Raw genomic sequence first — 19,172 nt, 5'->3', positions numbered from 1 at the left:
ATGAGATCATCACTCTGGCTTTTCTTCCATATGTTTATAGATTCAAGTTACTCATTGATTTTTTCAATATTTGTTGAGAATAGATTTGGCCTTAGCATTGGGTCGGGCATTGGAGATATTAGTGATCAGGTCAGAATCCCCAGGGATACAAAGCTGGAGAAGGGAAATTATAAGAGTGATAGATTAAATATTGGAGGTAAGAAAATGTGATGTCATGGAAATGAAGCCACTTACCTCCTTGGTAAGGGGTATTAAGGTATTCCTCAAGGAAGAAACATAGAGACCCAGAGGCAAGTTCCTCAGAAGGTAAACTATGGTAAGCTAAGGCATCTATGAACTACAATTGGAGTAGAACATTCAGGAAAGGTGACTGCTGCCGTGTTTGGAGAGCTACACAGTGACCAGTCCTAAAGGTCATTCTAGGCCATGATAAAGAAGTTAACCTTTTTTGTCTTAAAATAATGGGCCTTTATGTTTCAGAGTGACATGATTAGATTTGTGTTTTGCAAAATTCATTTATGAATTCAATGTAGATTTACTGGATCAGAGGGGGAAATTCTAGGGAAATTCTAAATTTAGTAACTTGGTAGCAGTGGTTTGAACAAGCAAGGTAAGCAGGGTATTTAATAGGTAGAATGGATATGATTTAGGAATAGGTTTACTATGTAGTGTAAGGAAGGGAGGGAATCAAGAAAATCCCTGTGCTTTCTAGTTTAAGCCTTTGGGTGGACAGTGCTACAGGCTGGTTCTTCAGAACTATCTGTGTTTTGAGAGCCATGCACTAATTTAGAGAGTGCTTTGGGGTTACAATGGTAACCATGGGAAACAGAGCTCCCTCACCACACATCCACCAAGTGAGCTTATAACCAGAGAGCTGGGCCTTAAATGAGAAAACTGGCAGGGAAACGAGTTGTGATTTTCAAGTATGACTGTGATAAATTCCAGAAAGAAAAACAATGGCATGAGATGAGGGCATTCAAGAGTTCTGACAGAGATCAAAGCTGTTTTCTTAAGGAAATAACTTTTGGTGTGAAGACTCCAGAGTATATGGAAAGAGTTTTGTGGGAAGTAGATGTAGCCTGGCTGTAATTATATTTAGCAACCTTATAACAGTCTATGCATGGAATTCTGGGAACAAAGGACAGGCATGCCAGAGGAAGCTGGTGAGGTAGGAATAAGAGCATGGGAGAGGCCATTTTTAAAGTAGGTTGTTACTCTGAGTTCCAATTATTTAGCACCAGGTTGTTGTTTCTAAGGGTCCTGTCAATATCTTTTTCTGCTTTTCTAGCAAAATGCCTCAGACTAACAGGTTATAAAGAATAGAATTTGTATTTCGATGATAATGTTGGGTCTTGGGAAGGCCCAAAGCATGGTGCCTGTATGTGGTGAGGGCCCTTTTTGTTTTATCATATTGTGTGAAGAGACAGAATAGCCTTGCTAACACAGATACCTGGGTCTTTTTGTGATGAAGACAGTAGGAAATGTACTATGGGAGCTCTGCGCTCATGGCCTCATCAGTCCTAATTATCTTCCAAATGTTCTACTTTCAAATAACTTCAGTAATGGAATTTCGAACACATGAACTTTGGGGAGGTCTTCTCCACTGAGTAAAGAGTTAACTGTTCTCTATAGAACTCATGGGGGCCATATGCTATACTCGCAATGTCCCTTTTGTTTCCTCGATTTTCAGGAGAAGGCACAGGAGTGAATGGATGGATGGATGGATGAATGAATGAATGAATGAATGAGTGAATAATGGATGACATCTAGACAGATAATGTCAATATGAATGACTCTATGGGAGTTGTAAAACTCAGCTAACACTCTCACTGTCAGGGGCCCCAACAGCTGATTCTCTCCTGTCCAAATCTTCTCACTCAATGCTAAAACTAGTATGATTGTGCCTATAGATTGTTTTAAAGTAAGTAGCAAACTTTGTTCACTCCTCTAATTTTCTATCAGATACAGAGTTTTCAGCAGTAGACTGTTAAGAGAAGAGCCTCCCTAGGGAGGACACTGATACTGGAGAGATGGTGTGTCATCTTATGGCCCACAACTTACAGAGAGTAGAGCTGCATAGCCCTGGTCTCTGCCCTCTTTCCCCAGAGTCATGAAGGCTTGCTTGCATTCTTGCGTAGGTCAAAGAAGACTGCTGCTGCATTGGTAACAGTGAATGGCAACAGAAACCAATGTTTCAGGAAAGGCCAGCTGTCCTTTTCTTCTAACCAACATCATGGATAGGATTGTATAGGAACTGCTGAACCAAACCGGCTTGATAGCAATCGACTATCTACTGTGCCACTCCTCATATATTTCACTCAGCAGTGTTTTTCCCTACCTTGTCATTTAAATCTTCTCCCACATAGCAAGCAACATGGGGGGCTTTGCTTCTCAACCATCACCTCAAAAGTCATCTTCCAGTTCCTAAACCATCCGTGACAGTGGACAGCACAGAGAAACCCTTTAGCAAATGTTCATGGAACTGATTTGGCTAGAGTTGAGCTTAGCCATGGATGCTGGCACAGTAAAACCATTTTACTGAAAGTGGAGTTTTTTTTTTAAAGACTATGACTGCTTAATATTTAAACAAGCTGTTCACTGTTTAAACTCTGGCATTTTTCTGCCCAATGAGGAAACTCAACAGAAACAGGTTTACAATCTAGCACTGGTCCTCCATATGGCTGAGTGTGACAAATGATGTCATTTGTCACAGATATGCTGGTCGCCAGCAGAATGATGAATGATTCCAAATGCAGGTTGAAAACACCAGTTTCTATGTTTTCTTATGCTTTCTTAAACATCTTCTGTTCTAAGACCAGCCACCTGCAAGTCAACAGATTTATAGACCAGCTAAGAGTCCAGGGGGTAGCCCTTGCAAGGAGGAGGTCTTCTACGGGATGGGACTTGCTACTGGAAGTTGTGGCATGACTTTTTCTGTTTCTCATTACCTCTGGATTTGACCTTGCTTTTCAGGAGTGGTCGGAGTGGATACCCTTCAATGAGTCCACTCTCCCCTCAAGAAATATTCCAGTTGGCTTGTATGGACCCAGCGGATGATGGACAATTCCAGGAACAGCAATCGCTGGTGAATGAACGAGTACATGACCTCAGAAGTATCTCCTGATCCCTTTCACCCGAATTTTAGCCTCTTCTTACCTAGTTTTTCATGTTCACTGAGAATGTTCCCTCTTAAGGTTTCAAAGTCCCGGAGGGCTCGTCTCTCCTGTGGAGACATATTTATTCAGGTTAAGCCCTTTTAATTGACCAGATATTGAAGCAAATATATAAAATCTTGCCTATGATGGAAAGCTTTAAGGCAGTCTGATACAATGAGTGGTATCTAGCATAGTGTATGCTATACTACCAAGTGCTGCTCATGGGAATATGAGAATGTTTGTAGCATCTTTGGGTGAAGCCTACCTCTTCTAATACTTAGTGGCTACATCTGCAACAATGACTAGCTGCTGTCTGATGGGACATATAGAAGACTCCACCACTTTTGTTATGTGCAGGCTCAGGTAGATTCCTTCTCTTCAGTTATAATTTCACAAGGTCACATACATTCCAAAAAGCCCCTAATGTCCTTTTCCTGACCCCAAGATAAGTCTTCCATTAGTCCGGATGGTAAATTTTCTGAGAACCCTAATGAGTCCAGTTCAACCTTAGAGAAGAGAGCACCAGTTAAAAGTTTGGGCTTTACTGATTTGTTGATTGCCAAACTAAACAACTTTGCAGTTATTCCTAGTTTTGGAGCCATGAGTTCTGAGTTTCTTCCCAGGCCTAATTGGATTGGATAGAGTAAGACAAAACCTAGCTTTTGCAAATGTCTATACAGCCAGCCAGCCTTAAGTGAACGGAGCCTTATTCCTTGACATTTATTGGTGACCTTTTTCCTCTCTTTTGTCTCATTAACCCTTCTTGCCACTACCATATATCCAAGAACCAGGGTGGATGATGATGATGATGATGATTTGTGTGTGTATGTGTGAATGCACATTTGTATGATAAAGTAGGTTCTCCACATTGAGGAGCAGCTCAACTTGGTAATTCTGTCTTCTGTGGCTTCTGAAACAGAGGATCATGCATAGTTGTATTGGAAAGACAGCAAGGTCAGATATCCCTGGAATACTGAACAACCTGTTCAAGGATGTTCTTGGGAGGGTGGGTAGAGTTTCTGACAATAATTACCCTCTTCCCCTAACTGTTTTAGCACTCAGATCTAGGAACTAAGGATATGGATAATTTGATTCTGAAAATTCTTCTCAGCACTTTATGCCTGGACAACCGAGTTGATAGGTGTGATGGAGAAAAATCTCAATAATGTGTCTTTCCCCCTACTCCCAGATACACTTTATTACCTCATCCTTTCTGTGGGGTTTCCCAGGCTGAGAGGTAGTGCCAGAACTTTTCAGATTTGTGTTCATCTTGTCAGTGCCAGTGTCTGTAATTTAATTCAGGTGTCAGCCATGCTACACACTCACCACTGTCTACTTCTGCCCATCCCTCTGGGTCCCTGCTCCATGTCCTGAGGCGTGGCCATGATTTGTGTATGTGCATATAGAGTGTGTCTCACGCCGCCTGACACCTGTAGAATGTCATTGCCACATCTGTTTGAAGTTGGAAGTGTGTGCCACATTATCACATGTACTACAAATGCTGTGGCTTCCTCAAGTGCACATATCACATGGCCTGGGGAAGGTCCTCTTCCCAGCCACACCAGTGATCATCCATCCATCCTAGGTTTCCCTTTCTTTGAGCACTGACCTACTCATGCAGTATATTTTAGGGTATAAATAGCTAAGTATAAAACAACATTTTTTTCCTAGAATAACCTCCAGATGTCAAAGATGTTCTTTGATCTCTGTGTGCTTACATAAGTAGCTTTAATATTTATACAATTATACAAGTTATCTTCATGGTAACTCACATTCTTGAACTAGGAAAATAACAAAGAAGTTTGAGAAGCAACGCACTCCTAACTAACCTTGTAACACTTTGTAGAGGCACATTTTAATACAGTAACATCAGGCACATGTATGGCTGGTGAACAGTTGGAATGTGATGAGTCCAAATGACATGTAATAATTACTTTTAAAATGAGGTAATCTACATGTTGATGTGATAATATTTGCATCTATAAAGTTAAATAAAAATACATAATTGAATTTTTTAATGATCACATATCTAATCATAAAAGTGGTTTTTGCATTAAATTTCTTTTGAACTGAACTAGGTAGTTCTGACAGATGATTACCCGCTGCTTTAATTATAAACTCTTACCTAATAAACTCATAACACATTTTCTCTTAGATAATTAGTGACTTTAGTTCAAATCCTGATGAAATGATTCTTCAGAGAATAATGGGTAATAATACCCATTAGAAGATATATTTCACCTATGTAAAGTATCCAATGAGCATAAATGTTTGTTCGATAAAGCTGTAAAACCTGAAAAGTTGTCTCAAAGATGGCCTTCACCTCTTCAGTCCACTTAGAGGCTTCTACTTGAGATTCCTAGCATCACACATGTAAAATTATGCAGTGTGTGTTCACACACATACACCCACCTACAAGTAGGCCTCATAAATATCAGTCCTCCTTCTAAGAGCCATTCAGTGGGAGCTGAGTCATCCACTGGAGGTGAGAGGCAACCAGATGGAACCCACAAGCTTGGCTGTGTGTTTATTTCCAGGAGCCAGAGGTTAGTGAATTAAAAAGTGTGCAGTCCTCTAACCATGGCATCTACCTTCCTCCGGACACCCAGGAGCATGCGGGATCTGGGAGGGCATCCTCTATGCCACGTCTGACTATGGATCCCCAGGTAAAACTCAAACACCACATACCTTGTGCAGTGGCATTCCAGGCTTTATTAGGTGGGTTATGAAATACCTGAGATTTTCAGGTAAGCCCTGAACTTTCCTTTGCCCCTTAACTACACACAAAGCCTAGTTCATGAACCATCTCTGAAAAAGTTTTCTCTATATTGTGTTTTAAATAAATCTTGCCTTCAAATGTCTACTCAGCAAACTAGCATATCTTTTCCTGCACTGGGTTAAGCATTCTCAGGACCCAACCAGCCAAGCAACAGGCGTTTTTCTCTATGTATTTTCCCAGCCTTTTCTCTTTCCTTGCCCCCTCGGCACATGAGTTATTTGTACACACCGCTCTATGTCAGGACTGTCTTATCCAGTGCAGGCCACGCCTCATTTGTCTGTTTTCTTAGCTTCTTTGTCTGTCTTACATCAAGTTTTGACAGAGACAAGAAGTTTTTGTGGATCTGTTCTAACACCTGTGGCAATCCAAACCACCAGAGTTTGTGGGGGTAGGGTGCTGGGGGATGGTAATGGCAGGAGGGTGGCACTTTCTTAGTGGTTAAGTTGCAAGCTTGCCTGGGATAGGAGGCTCTAAGGCAGAGCCTTGTCTGTTAAATAAAAAAAAAAAAGTGTTTCCCTCAGAATATAGTCTCTTGGACAATTGCTGTCACCTATTTCAAAGTGACTCACTATTTACAGCAGGACCTGACTGAGCATCTGTGGTAGATAGTTCTATGAGACATTTACACAGTGCCTGCCCACATTGCACAGTAAGTGGACTCATCTGGTTTTATTCATGAAAACAAGGAGACAATCCAAGCCACTCTTAGTGACTGTTAGCTTACATAGGACACCTTTCCCTGATTAGCCTCTGTAGTCAAGGTTTTTGCAAGGGGGGTTCAAGGGAGGTGACAATTTCCAGGGGTTAGAGCTCACTGGTCCCAAGAGTTTCAGTCCCACGTCTGGATCTTCAGACCCTTTCGATAATTAATCTAGACTTTGTATTCCTCTGGGGTTTTTTTCCTTTCTAGGTGGTAACAGACCCTAGCTCTATGCGACGTTCATTTTCTACAATTCGGGATAAGCGTTCAAATTCCTCCTGGTTGGAGGAGTTCTCCATGGAACGTAGCAGTGAAAACACCTACAAGTCACGACGCAGAAGTTACCATTCCTCCCTGAGGCTGTCAGCCCACCGCCTGAATTCTGACTCTGGTGAGAGGGTCATTTTTGGCATTTATCTCTTTTTCTTAGCAACTGATGGACCTGGTTTTTGGAAGGATCAGAAATGACTGGAACATAATTTAGATGAAGACCAGAGTTTAAGAAAGTGAATAAAGGCCTGGAGAGATGGTTCATGCATAAAGAGCTTGTTCAAGTGTGAGGACATGTGTTCAAATCCCTAGAACTTACATAAGACTGGGGGACAACAGTACATATCTATAATCCCAGTGCTCCTCTGACAAGATGGATCCTGCTATTACCACGTATGCAGCTGTTGTCTCTAAAGTGGCACTGCTCAAACTTGGCAACACATAACGGAGACCAAGTCCTCTGGCCTCCACACACTGTGGCACACCTGTGCTCATTCTGCCTACACACAAACTGAAAGACGAACACTCCTAGTCAAAATGATTGCTCTCTCTGAGTATCATTCTGAAACCGATCCAAGCCCCCATATTCGCCACAAATGCCAATGTGATTAATCAAGTTTTTCAATTATCCTTTTACAAAACAAGAGATTCCACAGGAATCTGCACCCTCCCCACAAAGGCTCTGCCACCAACTCCAGTTTTACCCACACTAGGGTTCGCTTAAGGCCTCTCTGTTTTACTGTTTTTGAAGCTGTTAGAAATCACTCATCTCATTCCACTTACTTCACAAGATGCAGAAATCAAACTAGAAAACCAGTGATCTTCCCCATATTGAGAGCCAGGGACCGCAGCATGAAGACAAGAGTGGAGATCCTTCAAGTTAAACCCCTAGGTTCTCACCCGAACATTACATTAAGTGTGCTAGCATTTCATTCATTGAACCCTCTTAATCCCCTTCCTCATGTGGGCCTTCTTCTCAAGTCATGCGCAGGACACAGACCATCCCTGAGCCGTCTGGCGGAGGCACTGTTTACTGCATCTGTATAAATGGAAACAGAGAAAACTGTCTTCTCTCATTGGTACCCATCTTTTAGTGGTACCTTGCAGACTTACTTGTTCAGGAAAAGTGGAATTTTCTCCCTTTGCTATCCCATTTCCTTTTTAAGTTGTCTGTTGATCTGCCTGGAGAAACCAGAGTACTTCAGTCAGTTCAGGAGGCCATGAAATACAAGCTCAATGTGATAGCAGTGTCTGGTGGGGACTCCCGCTTCTCATCGTGTCCTCACAGGGTAGATAACAGGGACAGCGAGAAAACTATCTCTGGGATACTCATTCTATAGTAAGAGCCTCACTGTCCTAACCTGGTCACCTACCAAAGGCTGTACATCCTGTCTCTGTTGCACTGGAGTTTAGGATTCAACACTGAATTCTAAATGAACACAATCAATTCAAGGTTGGCTCAATCCCTGGTTGGGGTAGAATCTGTGGCTTGGAGTTCAGTGTCATCAAACCAGAATGGGCTGATTATCAATAACCAGTTGTTTTTGTTACCTTTCACAGGTCACAAGTCTGACACTCACCGCTCAGGAGGCAGGGAGAGAGGCCGATCCAAAGAACGAAAGCATCTCCTCTCTCCGGATGTCTCCCGCTGCAATTCTGAGGAGCGAGGAACCCAGGCTGACTGGGAGTCCCCAGAACGTCGCCAGTCCAGGTCACCCAGTGAGGGAAGGTCACAAACCCCCAACAGACAGGTGAACATGGAGAAGTTGAACCTCTAGCAGGTCAGGGAAGGGCGAGTACTGTACTAGGAGGGCCTTCCATTGCCTCGTGTCAGCCTCTGGGAGCTCAGAGCCTGAAGTTCACAAGAAATAACCACTGAGCACAGAGGCTTACTATTCTATGCTTGCAGATTCAGAGGTGACAGCAATTGACAAGAAATGAGATGCCCCCCCAACCCTCAAGTAAGATAATATCTAGAAGTCAGTCCATGCCTGTCATCAGTATCCAGATATACAAATTCAGCTGGACTTAAGAAATAAAGATGGCCCTTCAGCCATAAGGTGTGATTCTCAGTATGAGCTGCAAAGATAATCCATCTCTCAAGCCAGAATTTGCAAGTCAGACAACTGCACTTCGCTTCCAGATTATGTAGCCATGTCAGGAGAAAGAGCACATATCATCTCTCCATCTTTTGCTAATTCCCAATCTCTGCCCACGAAATGTCAGCTGTGTGACAGTGTTCTTTGTGTTGTCCCTCTCTCACAACCCCAGCTCATCTCAAAGTTCCTGGAGTCTAGATGGGAGACTCGTTTGGTTAGAAATGGTCAGCCAGGAGCAAAAGACTGTTAAAGCAATTCTGAGATATAGCAGTAGAGAAATTTACCTAAGGAATAGTGGTTTCCAAATTGTATTGCAGAACAGAACTGGCCCTGGAGTTTGCTAATCCTTGGGAGTTTGAATAATTCAATGAGACAAAAAGTCAAACCCAGAATTCCACATCTGAAAGGACCCCACCCCAGAAGATTCTCACAGGCTCACAAATTTCACACACCTTGAGAGGCCAGTGCTGGAATCCATTTGCCAAGCCAATAGATAAGGGCATCTTGGCTGTAGAAGCCAAGGGCAGCAAGCCATCCCTAACAGAGAGGCAAGAAAACAGGCTTTAAGACACCTTAGATCTCATGGGATCCTCTAGTTGGAAAACCAGGTGTTGGGGATTAGTTCTAATGCTTTGTCTGAGGGTCCCTGCCACCTGCAGGCTTTGATTGGTAATAAGAATTGCTGTACAGCCAATGGCTGGGCAGGGAAGTGGGGCAGGAATTTTAGATTGTACAAGTAAGGGGTGGGGAGAGAGAAGGAAAGAGGCCCTAGGGGCCATTTCCTCTACTGGGTCTGGGGTAGCAGAGATGAAATATAGATTTTTAAAAGATACCTCAGGAATACCAGAGGGGAGCTTGCTAGCCACAGGGAGGTTTAGAAGCGCCCAATCATTGAGCTAGTCAAGGCATATCAAAATTTGTGTGTGTGTGTGTGTGTGTCTGTCTGTCTGTCTGTCTGTCTGTCTGTCTGTCTGTCTGTCTGTCTGTGTCTTTCATTCTCCAATCCAAAACTCTTGGGCAAGTGCAGCATCCACTTGACTCCCAATTCACCACTACAGAAGGGAAGGAAAGGAAAAATTGCTTTTTGCTTAGAACTCATTTCCCAAAACAGACAGGGATTCAGAGCATCCTTTCAGGGACCTGTTTTGCCTAAAATCTTCAGGTATTCCTCTATGCCCTTATAATATGCAGTTTCCATGTCCTGGCTAGGCACCTGGGTATTTTATTGTCACAGCAGTAAGTTAGAGCACATGCCCAGGTCTACCTGAAACCCTGCCCTGCTAAACCTGCATCATTTGTTGAACTTGATTTCCAGAGATCTAGATGGCATGTATTCTCTACTGATTTGATCCCTGAGCCCTTGCAGGGTATGAGTAGTACAGGGGACTACTTCTTAGACTACTCTAGACTTCCAGACTCAAAGAACTTTCTACATAACAACTTAGGATCAACAACAGGGCCCACTGTGCCTAATCTAACCTGTCATGTTTCTCCCGTGGTGATGCAGGGTACAGGTTCACTGAGTGAGAGCTCCATTCCCTCTATCTCCGACACCAGCACCCCAAGACGAAGTCGTCGCCAGCTCCCACCTGTGCCACCAAAGCCTCGGCCCCTCCTCTCCTACAGCTCCCTGATGAGACACACTGGCGGCATCTCTCCACCTCCTGATGGAAGTGAGGGTGGATCCCCACTGGCCTCTCAAGCTCTGGAAAGCAACAGCGCTTGCCTAACCGAGTCTTCCAACTCCTTGCACCCCCAGCAGGGCCAGCACCCTTCCCCACAGCACTACATCTCTGAGCCCTATCTGGCCCTCCATGAAGACTCCCACGCCTCAGACTGTGGCGAGGAGGAGACACTCACCTTTGAGGCAGCCGTAGCTACTAGCTTGGGCCGGTCCAATACCATTGGCTCTGCCCCACCCCTACGGCACAGCTGGCAGATGCCTAATGGGCACTATCGGCGGCGGAGGCGTGGGGGGCCTGGGCCTGGCATGATGTGTGGAGCTGTCAGTGACCTCCTGAGTGACACGGAAGAAGACGATAAGTGCTAGAGGCTGCCATCCCCTCCGATGCATGCTCTTCTCTCACAGGGAGAAAACCAAGACCAAATTGGGAAGCCAGTGCGGCCCGGGGGGGAGGAAGAGGGAGAAGGAAGATGGAGAAAGGACAGGACGCCATGCATCCTCAGAAGAGAGGAAGTAAAAGACAGATGGAAAAACCAGTCAAACCCACCAAATTGCATCATTTCCCTTTGCAAGATGGGCACTGCCATAGTCCTGCCTCTTTGCTGGGGAAAGAAAATACAGGAATGTGGGGGTTTATTCCCATGGGAGAAGGGACATGAAGGTGGCTTGACTTCCGTTGCCCCTTCCCACTTTTCAATAAGCTGCAACAGGATCTGGCTGACCTGTGTCTAAGCTCATTGCCCTGAGCAGCTGGGAAGACTTCCCAGCACCTTAGTGAGGGAAGAGTTGAAATAGCAGGAGAAGAATCTCCTCACCAGCTCTTGCATTTTGGCTGCCCTTGGGGCAACCGCAGCAGCAGCAGCAGCAGCAGCAGCAGCAGCAGCAGCAGCAGCATCTCATGCATTATCTTGGGGCTTGCTTTCCCCCAAAGAGACACATGCTAAGTCAGGAGCACTAGATGCTATTGGGAGATGGGAGGGAGGAAAAGAAGGGCCAGAGTAGAAGGGCCCAAGGTGCTGTGGCAACAGCAGCAAGGGCTGGTCTGGGTGAGAAAAGCCATAGCCCAGCAGCCTGTACCATGAAAGAAAGGGTCAAAGAAAAAGAACTGGAGGTGCTGGTGGGTACAGTCTACACTCTGACATTTGTCATTCACACAGTAGGTGCTGTGGTAGATAGGCTAAAGAGGTTCTCCAGGGCCCACAAAGGTGCCTGTAGCTCTGGTAAGGGTAATATTAATTCCAACAGCTAGGGTCCCAAACCCAGTAGGGTTCAGCCACAGTGTGGGAACCCCATGCAGTTCTTGGCCTTGCCCTTTAGGTAGTAGGCAGAAGGAACCCCCAACAGTGGGGGCAAGGTAGAGGAGAAGACTAAAGGGACTCTAGACAGACTCAGCTTTCTGACAAGCATAGGAGGAACTCAGTGTTGGTGACAGGGCTGTGAGCACAGTGAGCTGGAGGCAGGCAGCAGGCCTCTGTCAGACAGCAAGGCTGGTGCTAAGCCAAGCCCAGAATGGCCAAGAATTAGCAACTACATGTTCTCTGCCACTTCTCCAAATGGGCAGGGAACACATGTCCCAGAGTGTCACCATGTAATGACTTCTGTAAAGATGAGAGAGTCTGGTAGACTAAAACAGGGAAATGTTCCCTAAGGGCATCAGCCTGGGGATCCCCTGTGAGAAGTCCTTGAGTCCAAAGCTCACACAGCTTGGTTTGGGGTTTGGGGAGTCAGTTGATGAGGATGCTTTAAGATAATTAATTATACCTCAGTTTTGACCTGAGCTGCTGATTTTAGTAAAATAGGCTCTGATGTGACTCCCACTATCTCTGAATGTTCTCTGGGCCAGGCCTGGGTTTCGTCCCTCCCCAGAGTAAAGGATGGGTAGAAGACAACCTCGGGCCACTAAGTCATTCCTAATCCCCCAAACCAGAAGCATCAAGGGAACTTAGGACCCTTTCGCAATCGCTCCCATCAACAATGCAGTCAAGAGCTCCATTCTGTGGAATGCATCACTTAAGCTTCCTTAAGCTTCTCTCTAGTATCATCAGAGTGGGTGAACAGATGCCTGGGAGCAGGGTATGGGGCAGGACTGCCCTCTCTGGCCTCTGCACGGGACCCTCTCCAGTGAGACTGGAGGCCATCACACTGAAAACTCAGTGGATTAATTCTTTATCTTCTAGCCTGGGCAGAGTCCTTTGGGACTCTTGCATGGGAGCAGCATTTCCTAGAAGAAACTTCTCTTTTCATATGACATTTCCTTTCTATTCTTCTGTCGCACTCTTTCTAACCTTGGGCTGACACGGCAGCAGCAGCTCTGAAAAGCCAAGTTCATCCACATGGCCATAGTCATCTGCCACATTCCACCTTCTCTTCTGAGTATTGATGGAGCTTCCAGGAACCATGGTCAGCCCCAAACCAAAGTAGTCCCACGACAGGTGACCAGTGAGGCCAACCTAAGGCCTGCTCACTCTCAGTTCCTCCTCTTCCACCTCCATTGCCGTCTCCCTGTGTGCTCAGGGGCAGCTAAGAATACAAGCATGATCCTAAGGGATGTATGTGATTGTTACATAAAACAGATGCTGGGCCTTGTGCTGTCTTTAAGGTTTTCTCTGCTCAGCCTCATCCCATGCCAAAGTGCTGCTATAGGCCTCTTTGTGCACAAAATTGCTTTCCTCTATATTGGACATGCAGCTTTCCTTAGGGGAAGCCTGTGACAGGATGAACATTCTGAGCCAGCAAGCCTGTTGGATGGTTGTTTGAGAAAGTCAATTGCAGCGATATGGCATTGCTATCCCAGGAATGGGAGAAATGTGGGCTGGCAGCACAATGAACAGATATGGAATTCATCTGCAAAGGATAGTGTCACTAAATGCACTAAGTCTGAAATCTTACCACATTCTTGAATTCCCTGAACATGTACACACACACACACACACACACACACACACACACACACACACACACACACGAGCATTGTAAAGTTAGCAAGTACTGTAGCTGTGGTCACTTAACTGACCACATGGTTTAATTTTGTTTTTAGCACTGGTGAACTTAGAAACATATTTCTTTATTCAACTTACCCTGGGTTTCTTTTGCCTTGGACAATACTTACCCTTCATTAAGACCAGAACATAAAAGAAATTTTGTTAAGTCACAAACACATTATCATAATAATCTCTAGTTTCCTACTGCCTCCTAATAAAGTAGATTGCCGACTTCCTTTCTTGCAGCTGACCAGGGCTTTCCCTCCTAGCTATCAGAGCCTGTCTCTCTCTCTCTCTTTAAAAGGAAGCTGCTTTCTCCAAGATCATGCTTCTCTTTGCATCTTCCTGTACCACAGCATGAATTCTTTAGTCAGAGATCTCATTACCCTTGCAAAAACATTTGGTCCTCATCAACCTCAAAACAAGAGAGAGAAGAAGAGGGAGCATGAAAAGAAGAAGCCAGACAGGGAGGTGGTATGACTGTGCTTGGGCATGCCCTTTCTCTGAAGGCTCCAGACAGCTCATCATGTCCCTACTTTCCTATCTGTAGGAGGGCACAGCTTCAAAAGGATAGGAGATTCAAGCCAGTGTGAGGAAAACACCTGTCCATGAATGGATGTACCCTCTAGTACCAGGCTTCACATGAGCCATGATGACAGTTTCCAAGGGGAGGGGGTTAGATCACACTTCCACCTAAGGAATCTATTTTTACTGCAGTCTTCCCTTCTGATTCCAGCTTGTTCTCCATACTGAGGGCCCATTCACATTTCCCTGAAGCAGACTCCAGATGTTCTGAACCTTTTCCTCCCTTTACTCTGAGGCCACACAAAGAATGCCCGATATTCCAGCTACCTACATCCATACCCCACCACCACAGATTCTTTGTGTGAACTGGAGGGCCCCTTCAGTCTTCCAGCCTTGTCTTTGCTTTGCTGCATGTTAGCACATCCTGAGACGGTTAAATCCAAGTGTGAGGGAACTGCCTCTGTCATGCTGTTAGGGAATGCTTCCTTCTAATGAAGTGTTGTCTGAAGCTCACCAGGTGAGCGTCACAAGACCATTTCAAGTGAACTATAAAAGCGTGTGCCCAGGTCTATGTACCTAATGAAGGATCGCTACAGAGAAATTAGGTCTCTTTGGCAGAGTAGAACAAAATTTTCAAGCAATTTTGATTTTATTTTTAAACCTGAATTTTTGTGTTACATTTCTTTCTGAAGCCTATAATGTCTATTTCAATTTTTGGACAGAGTATCTAGGTAGATAGAGCAGGGAGACGTTGGAAACTTCATTTCTTAGCTCGGATATAACATTGAAAAAGTTGCAGTCATATATAAAGGAAATGTGGACAGTGGAAGGGAATAAGATTGTGTCCTGATGTGCAGAGATTTTCTGAGACTTGAAAGCATTTTCGCCACAGTTCTCACTATAATAGGGCCATGTCTCTCATGTTTTGAAACACCTTCCCCCAGGCCTGAGGCTACTGAGGCAAAGCAGCCCATTCCTTGGGAAGGATTTCCTCTCCCACCTAGCCAGTGTGTGTCCTTCCCTCCTGGTCCCCAGAGTGTTGCATACTCCAAGAGAAACAAGAATACGTTATGAGGCAGGCAGAAGAGGGTCAGGGGACCCCATGTAAGTGGCCAGTCACAACGTGATGGATTAACCCCAGACAAGAACCAAGGAATCTGGTTCAGTTCAGATGAGTTGTCTTTAAATATCTCCACATGGAGACTCTTCTTTTAACAAAAGCTAAACAAAATTAACTTAGGGGCTATGACTCAACTCATCCATGAATGTAATCAAAGGCAGCCCCATGTTAAGTGCTATCTATATCAGTAGCCTTTTGCAGTTTTTCCTCTGAACCACCCAGAATATCCTAGCCAGATCTGTTCCAAATATCAACTTATACCTTTTCCACTGGCCAAAGATTACTAGGGTGATTTGTCAGCTGTCACAGGCTACACCCATAGTACATAGATGTACTACATGAGGGTAAAAGTCTGGAAAAAATAACTCTATTTGCTTTCTGGCAGCCATATTTTCCTTTCCTTGACTCTTTTTGTTGTTTTGGAATTTCCCCCTTTATTAATTTGGTATCATGTGTATCCCAGAGAAGTCACATGACACAAGAACAAATTTACAAATTGGTTCAACCTATCCCAAGGACCTAGAAAGCATCCCTGAACAGAGTTCAAGTTCAAGCTCATTTAATGAGGGCTCTCAGCAAAGTCTAATAGGATTTCTGGTAAGGTCTGGGCCATTGCTTCTATTTTTAATAGGTTTCTTTCTGCCCACACACTCCCATCATGCTATGTATTGAAAGGTTAGTGTCCGAACCTTCCAGATGCAAAAAGAGACTTTATAATAAGCCATGCTACTACTATGTAAATACATTCTTGGGTTTAGAGTTCTTGTTTATGGAGTTTTGCAGGAGTTGGATAGATAAAGTAAAAGTATTGAGATTAATGTTTATTTTTATCTGTTTGGTAGTTTTTGTTTGACTATCTAAATATTTTGGAACAGATCCACTCTAGAAAAGCAAAGAAGTATAGATCTGTGCTGTATAGTGTTCTAAACTTGCTTTTTTCCCCTAAGATTAATTTCTATCAAATTAGTGCTATGGTAATTGAGTCAAAAACCTGAAGTTACTGTATCTGCCTTTCTCCGTATCCAGACCACCCTCTGTCTTGTTAAGTGGCCTTGGACCCTTGTCTCCCTATATTCTGCCTCTCCCTCTTTCAAAGGTCTGAAAATATAACATAGGTATATGAAAAAAAAAAAAGGAAAACTGCCTTCCCCACCGAATCAGTCAAAGTCAAGGAAATTATAAGATACAGAATCATTTCAGAGCATATTTACCCAATACATAATACAAAATGCATTCCTCGGTAAGAAGATAAGTTTAAACAATGTAACAATCTGACAAATGAACTTCACAGGAAGCTAAATATAATTCGCTCCATCCAGGCTTCACAACTCATCTGTGCCTTCAGCAAGGAGGTTGCATATATTTCCTTTCCCTTGTTAGGGAAATTGAAATTCTGATGCTTGACCAGTTGGTGTGCGTGTCGAGGGCTTGTGAGTTAATGGTTATAAAGCACTGGTCTCCACGAGTCAAGCTGGGAAACCTCCCACTCATTATATCCCACCCAGGACTTGGGAAATTCTTGGCATTTCCTCTAAGCATTTAATCTTTTTAAGGAACCCTCCATCTTAATGGACTGAGGCTAAGTTTGCTTTACTCCTGCCTTCTATTTCTCATATTCTCACTTAGCACTTTTTTTTCCTTTCTTTAATCCATGGTATTTTCACTAATCAGAAAAGATGAGTTTTCCTCCAACAAACTTCCTACCATTGTCTTCTCTTTGTAGACACTTAAGTCAGAGAGCGAATAACCAACAACTAACAAAGACTAACTAAGCATCTTCCCCAGCCTGGGTTGGAAATATGAGTGAATTTTATCTTTTTTCTTCCTCTAAGTTTCTCAGAGATAAGAATAGGTTGCTCTCTATATTCTGAGAGGAGATATTTGAACTTGGGCCACATAGTTCCGCCACTTCCTCTTTGGTTCTCTCAGACGATGTCCCCCAAACTAAAAAGGAAGCCGTCACCCTCATCTGCCACTTCTGACTTGGACCTAATTTGATGACAGTTGTTTTCTTTGCATCATTCTTGTGTCTTATAGGCGATGATCTATATTGCCCAAGAGCCAATACTTAAAGCAAGTCTATCAAGGATATTTATGAGATGAACAAGGAAAACATTTAAATGTGTCAAAGTGCCATTAATCAATTTTTAAAATGGTAATGTGAAATGAGGGCTAAATAGTGTAATCTAACTGCCAATTAAAGTACACAGTAGTTCTGGTCTTAGTTACCTTTGATATGAAGTTATAGGCCATTAAGCATATCCCCATGGGTTTAGCAAAAACATAGGCATAGTGTTTTAATGGCTACAATAGGGGCGTACATTTAGATTGCAGGTTGAACCTTAGTCAGTGTTTTTCTATCCTGGTGTTTTGTGAACAATCTGAAATTTCTACAAAGCCACCCTAAGTGCTGCAATTGCAGAGGAACTTCCCTCTCGGAGGTGTTAGAAAGCAGTTCAAGGCCACTCACACCGAGTCCAAGATTTAGAATTCACTCAGAAAAACCACCAGTGGAGAAACACTTAATGCGCCAAGTATGTTTGACACTCCATACCAGGGATGAGTACAGAGAAAGAGAGAAACACTATTGAACAAAGACAAAGTTGACATGGAAGATTAAAAAAAAAAAAGTCCCAGAAGAGGACAGGCTTAAAGATGTTTGACTTTGTATCCTACTTCTTACTTAGATTTGGGGTAAAAGCTTTAGCATGATATTGGATGCAGAGGGGTTGCTTTTGATAAACTGACTTGCATCCCCAAAAGATTAATGGGTTAATGAACATCCTTTCCAGACCCAACAGATAGAGAAGAAAACAGCAGCCCAAAGACAATCTATGACTTCAGAAACTCATATAGTAAGCCAATATTGGAGAGGGCACAGTACCCTTCTTAGTGGCCTATGTGCCATAGGAGGGGGAAAGAGCCTGTGAAGGGGACAGGAGGTGTTTTGTCGGGAATAGATTTCAAATGGCAAGGTGCACTGGTACTAACCTCCAAGGCCAACATTGTGGGAAGGTGATCACAGATATCTAGGTCATCCCCTCTATCCCTTGGGACCCAAGGAAAGGCCTTGATTTGATCTTAGAAGATGAACACGTAGGATTGGATCAAGATGGAAATTGGGTGCTCTGCCTCAGGTTGTCAAAAATGCTGCCACTCACATTATCAAACATGTGAGTCAAGCCCATGAGATGCCCCCTTAAGGGCAGCATCCACTGGGGTGCACCAGCCTGACACTCCTGCAGTAGCGGTGGTTGAATGGCAGCCAATGCTGGCCCACCCCGAGTATCGGTGCATCTTGCCTAACACTGGAGTTCAGCAGTGCATGTTGGTCAGGTGGATATCCTGTAATATAAATGCTCGTTTGGATCCAAAAGGAAAACCATTAAAAATAAAAGAAAGATGAACAACTTTATTGTGGGGGGGGGCGGGTCAAGAAAAGTAAATAAAACCTTGTTGTAAAGAATCAATTGGCCTGATTCCCCTCACTTCTCTTGTCTTTGTTCCTGCTGATGAATTAGTAGTCATGGGATGGAAGCCTGGCCAGGCCTTGATAGGAAGGACAGTAGCAGGCTCAGTAATCATGGCAAGTCTGGGTCTGTTTAGCCCAGTTGTAAGTACTTCTAGATATTCTTAAAGTTCTCAGGACAAGATGATCTTCAAAAGTTTTCCTTCTATTAAAAATGATCCTTCCCTTGGAAGAAAAGAAATGAATTGCCCTATAAACCGATTCCTCAAAAAAATAAAAACGTAAAAATAAAACAAAACAAACAAATCCAAGTTTCTAGCCAGGTGAATATAGTCTACGAGGGGAAGAGATTAGGAGCAGATAGCCAGTACATGGAGCTGTGAGTTTTGC

The 19,172-nt window shown here is 43.8% G+C and overlaps 1 protein-coding gene across 15 annotated transcripts in view; it reads left to right on the top strand.

Annotated features, from left to right (window-relative positions):
* Positions 1-18,779, top strand: part of Cacna1e (calcium voltage-gated channel subunit alpha1 E) — a 488,748-nt gene extending 469,969 nt beyond the window's left edge. For 8 of the 15 annotated variants that reach the window (XM_039091008.2, XM_039091012.2, XM_039091010.2 and 5 more), the window contains 5 exons: positions 2,974-3,097; positions 5,693-5,821; positions 6,845-7,025; positions 8,465-8,655; positions 10,511-18,779. In XM_039091008.2, coding sequence (XP_038946936.1) covers positions 2,974-3,097; positions 5,693-5,821; positions 6,845-7,025; positions 8,465-8,655; positions 10,511-11,053 — 1,168 coding nt within the window. In that variant the 3' untranslated portion in view covers positions 11,054-18,779. The remainder of the gene's footprint in view (positions 1-2,973; positions 3,098-5,692; positions 5,822-6,844; positions 7,026-8,464; positions 8,656-10,510) is intronic. The other 7 variants (XM_017598915.3, XM_017598914.3, XM_017598913.3 and 4 more) reach the window with 4 other exon arrangements.
* Positions 18,780-19,172: the final 393 nt, after the last annotated feature.

This window comes from Rattus norvegicus, chromosome 13 (genome assembly GCF_036323735.1).
Source record: "Rattus norvegicus strain BN/NHsdMcwi chromosome 13, GRCr8, whole genome shotgun sequence".
In the NCBI taxonomy this organism is placed as follows: Eukaryota; Metazoa; Chordata; class Mammalia; order Rodentia; family Muridae; genus Rattus; species Rattus norvegicus.
The sequence above is the reverse complement of the archived record's forward strand: the minus strand, read 5'-3'. Positions and strand labels throughout refer to the sequence as shown.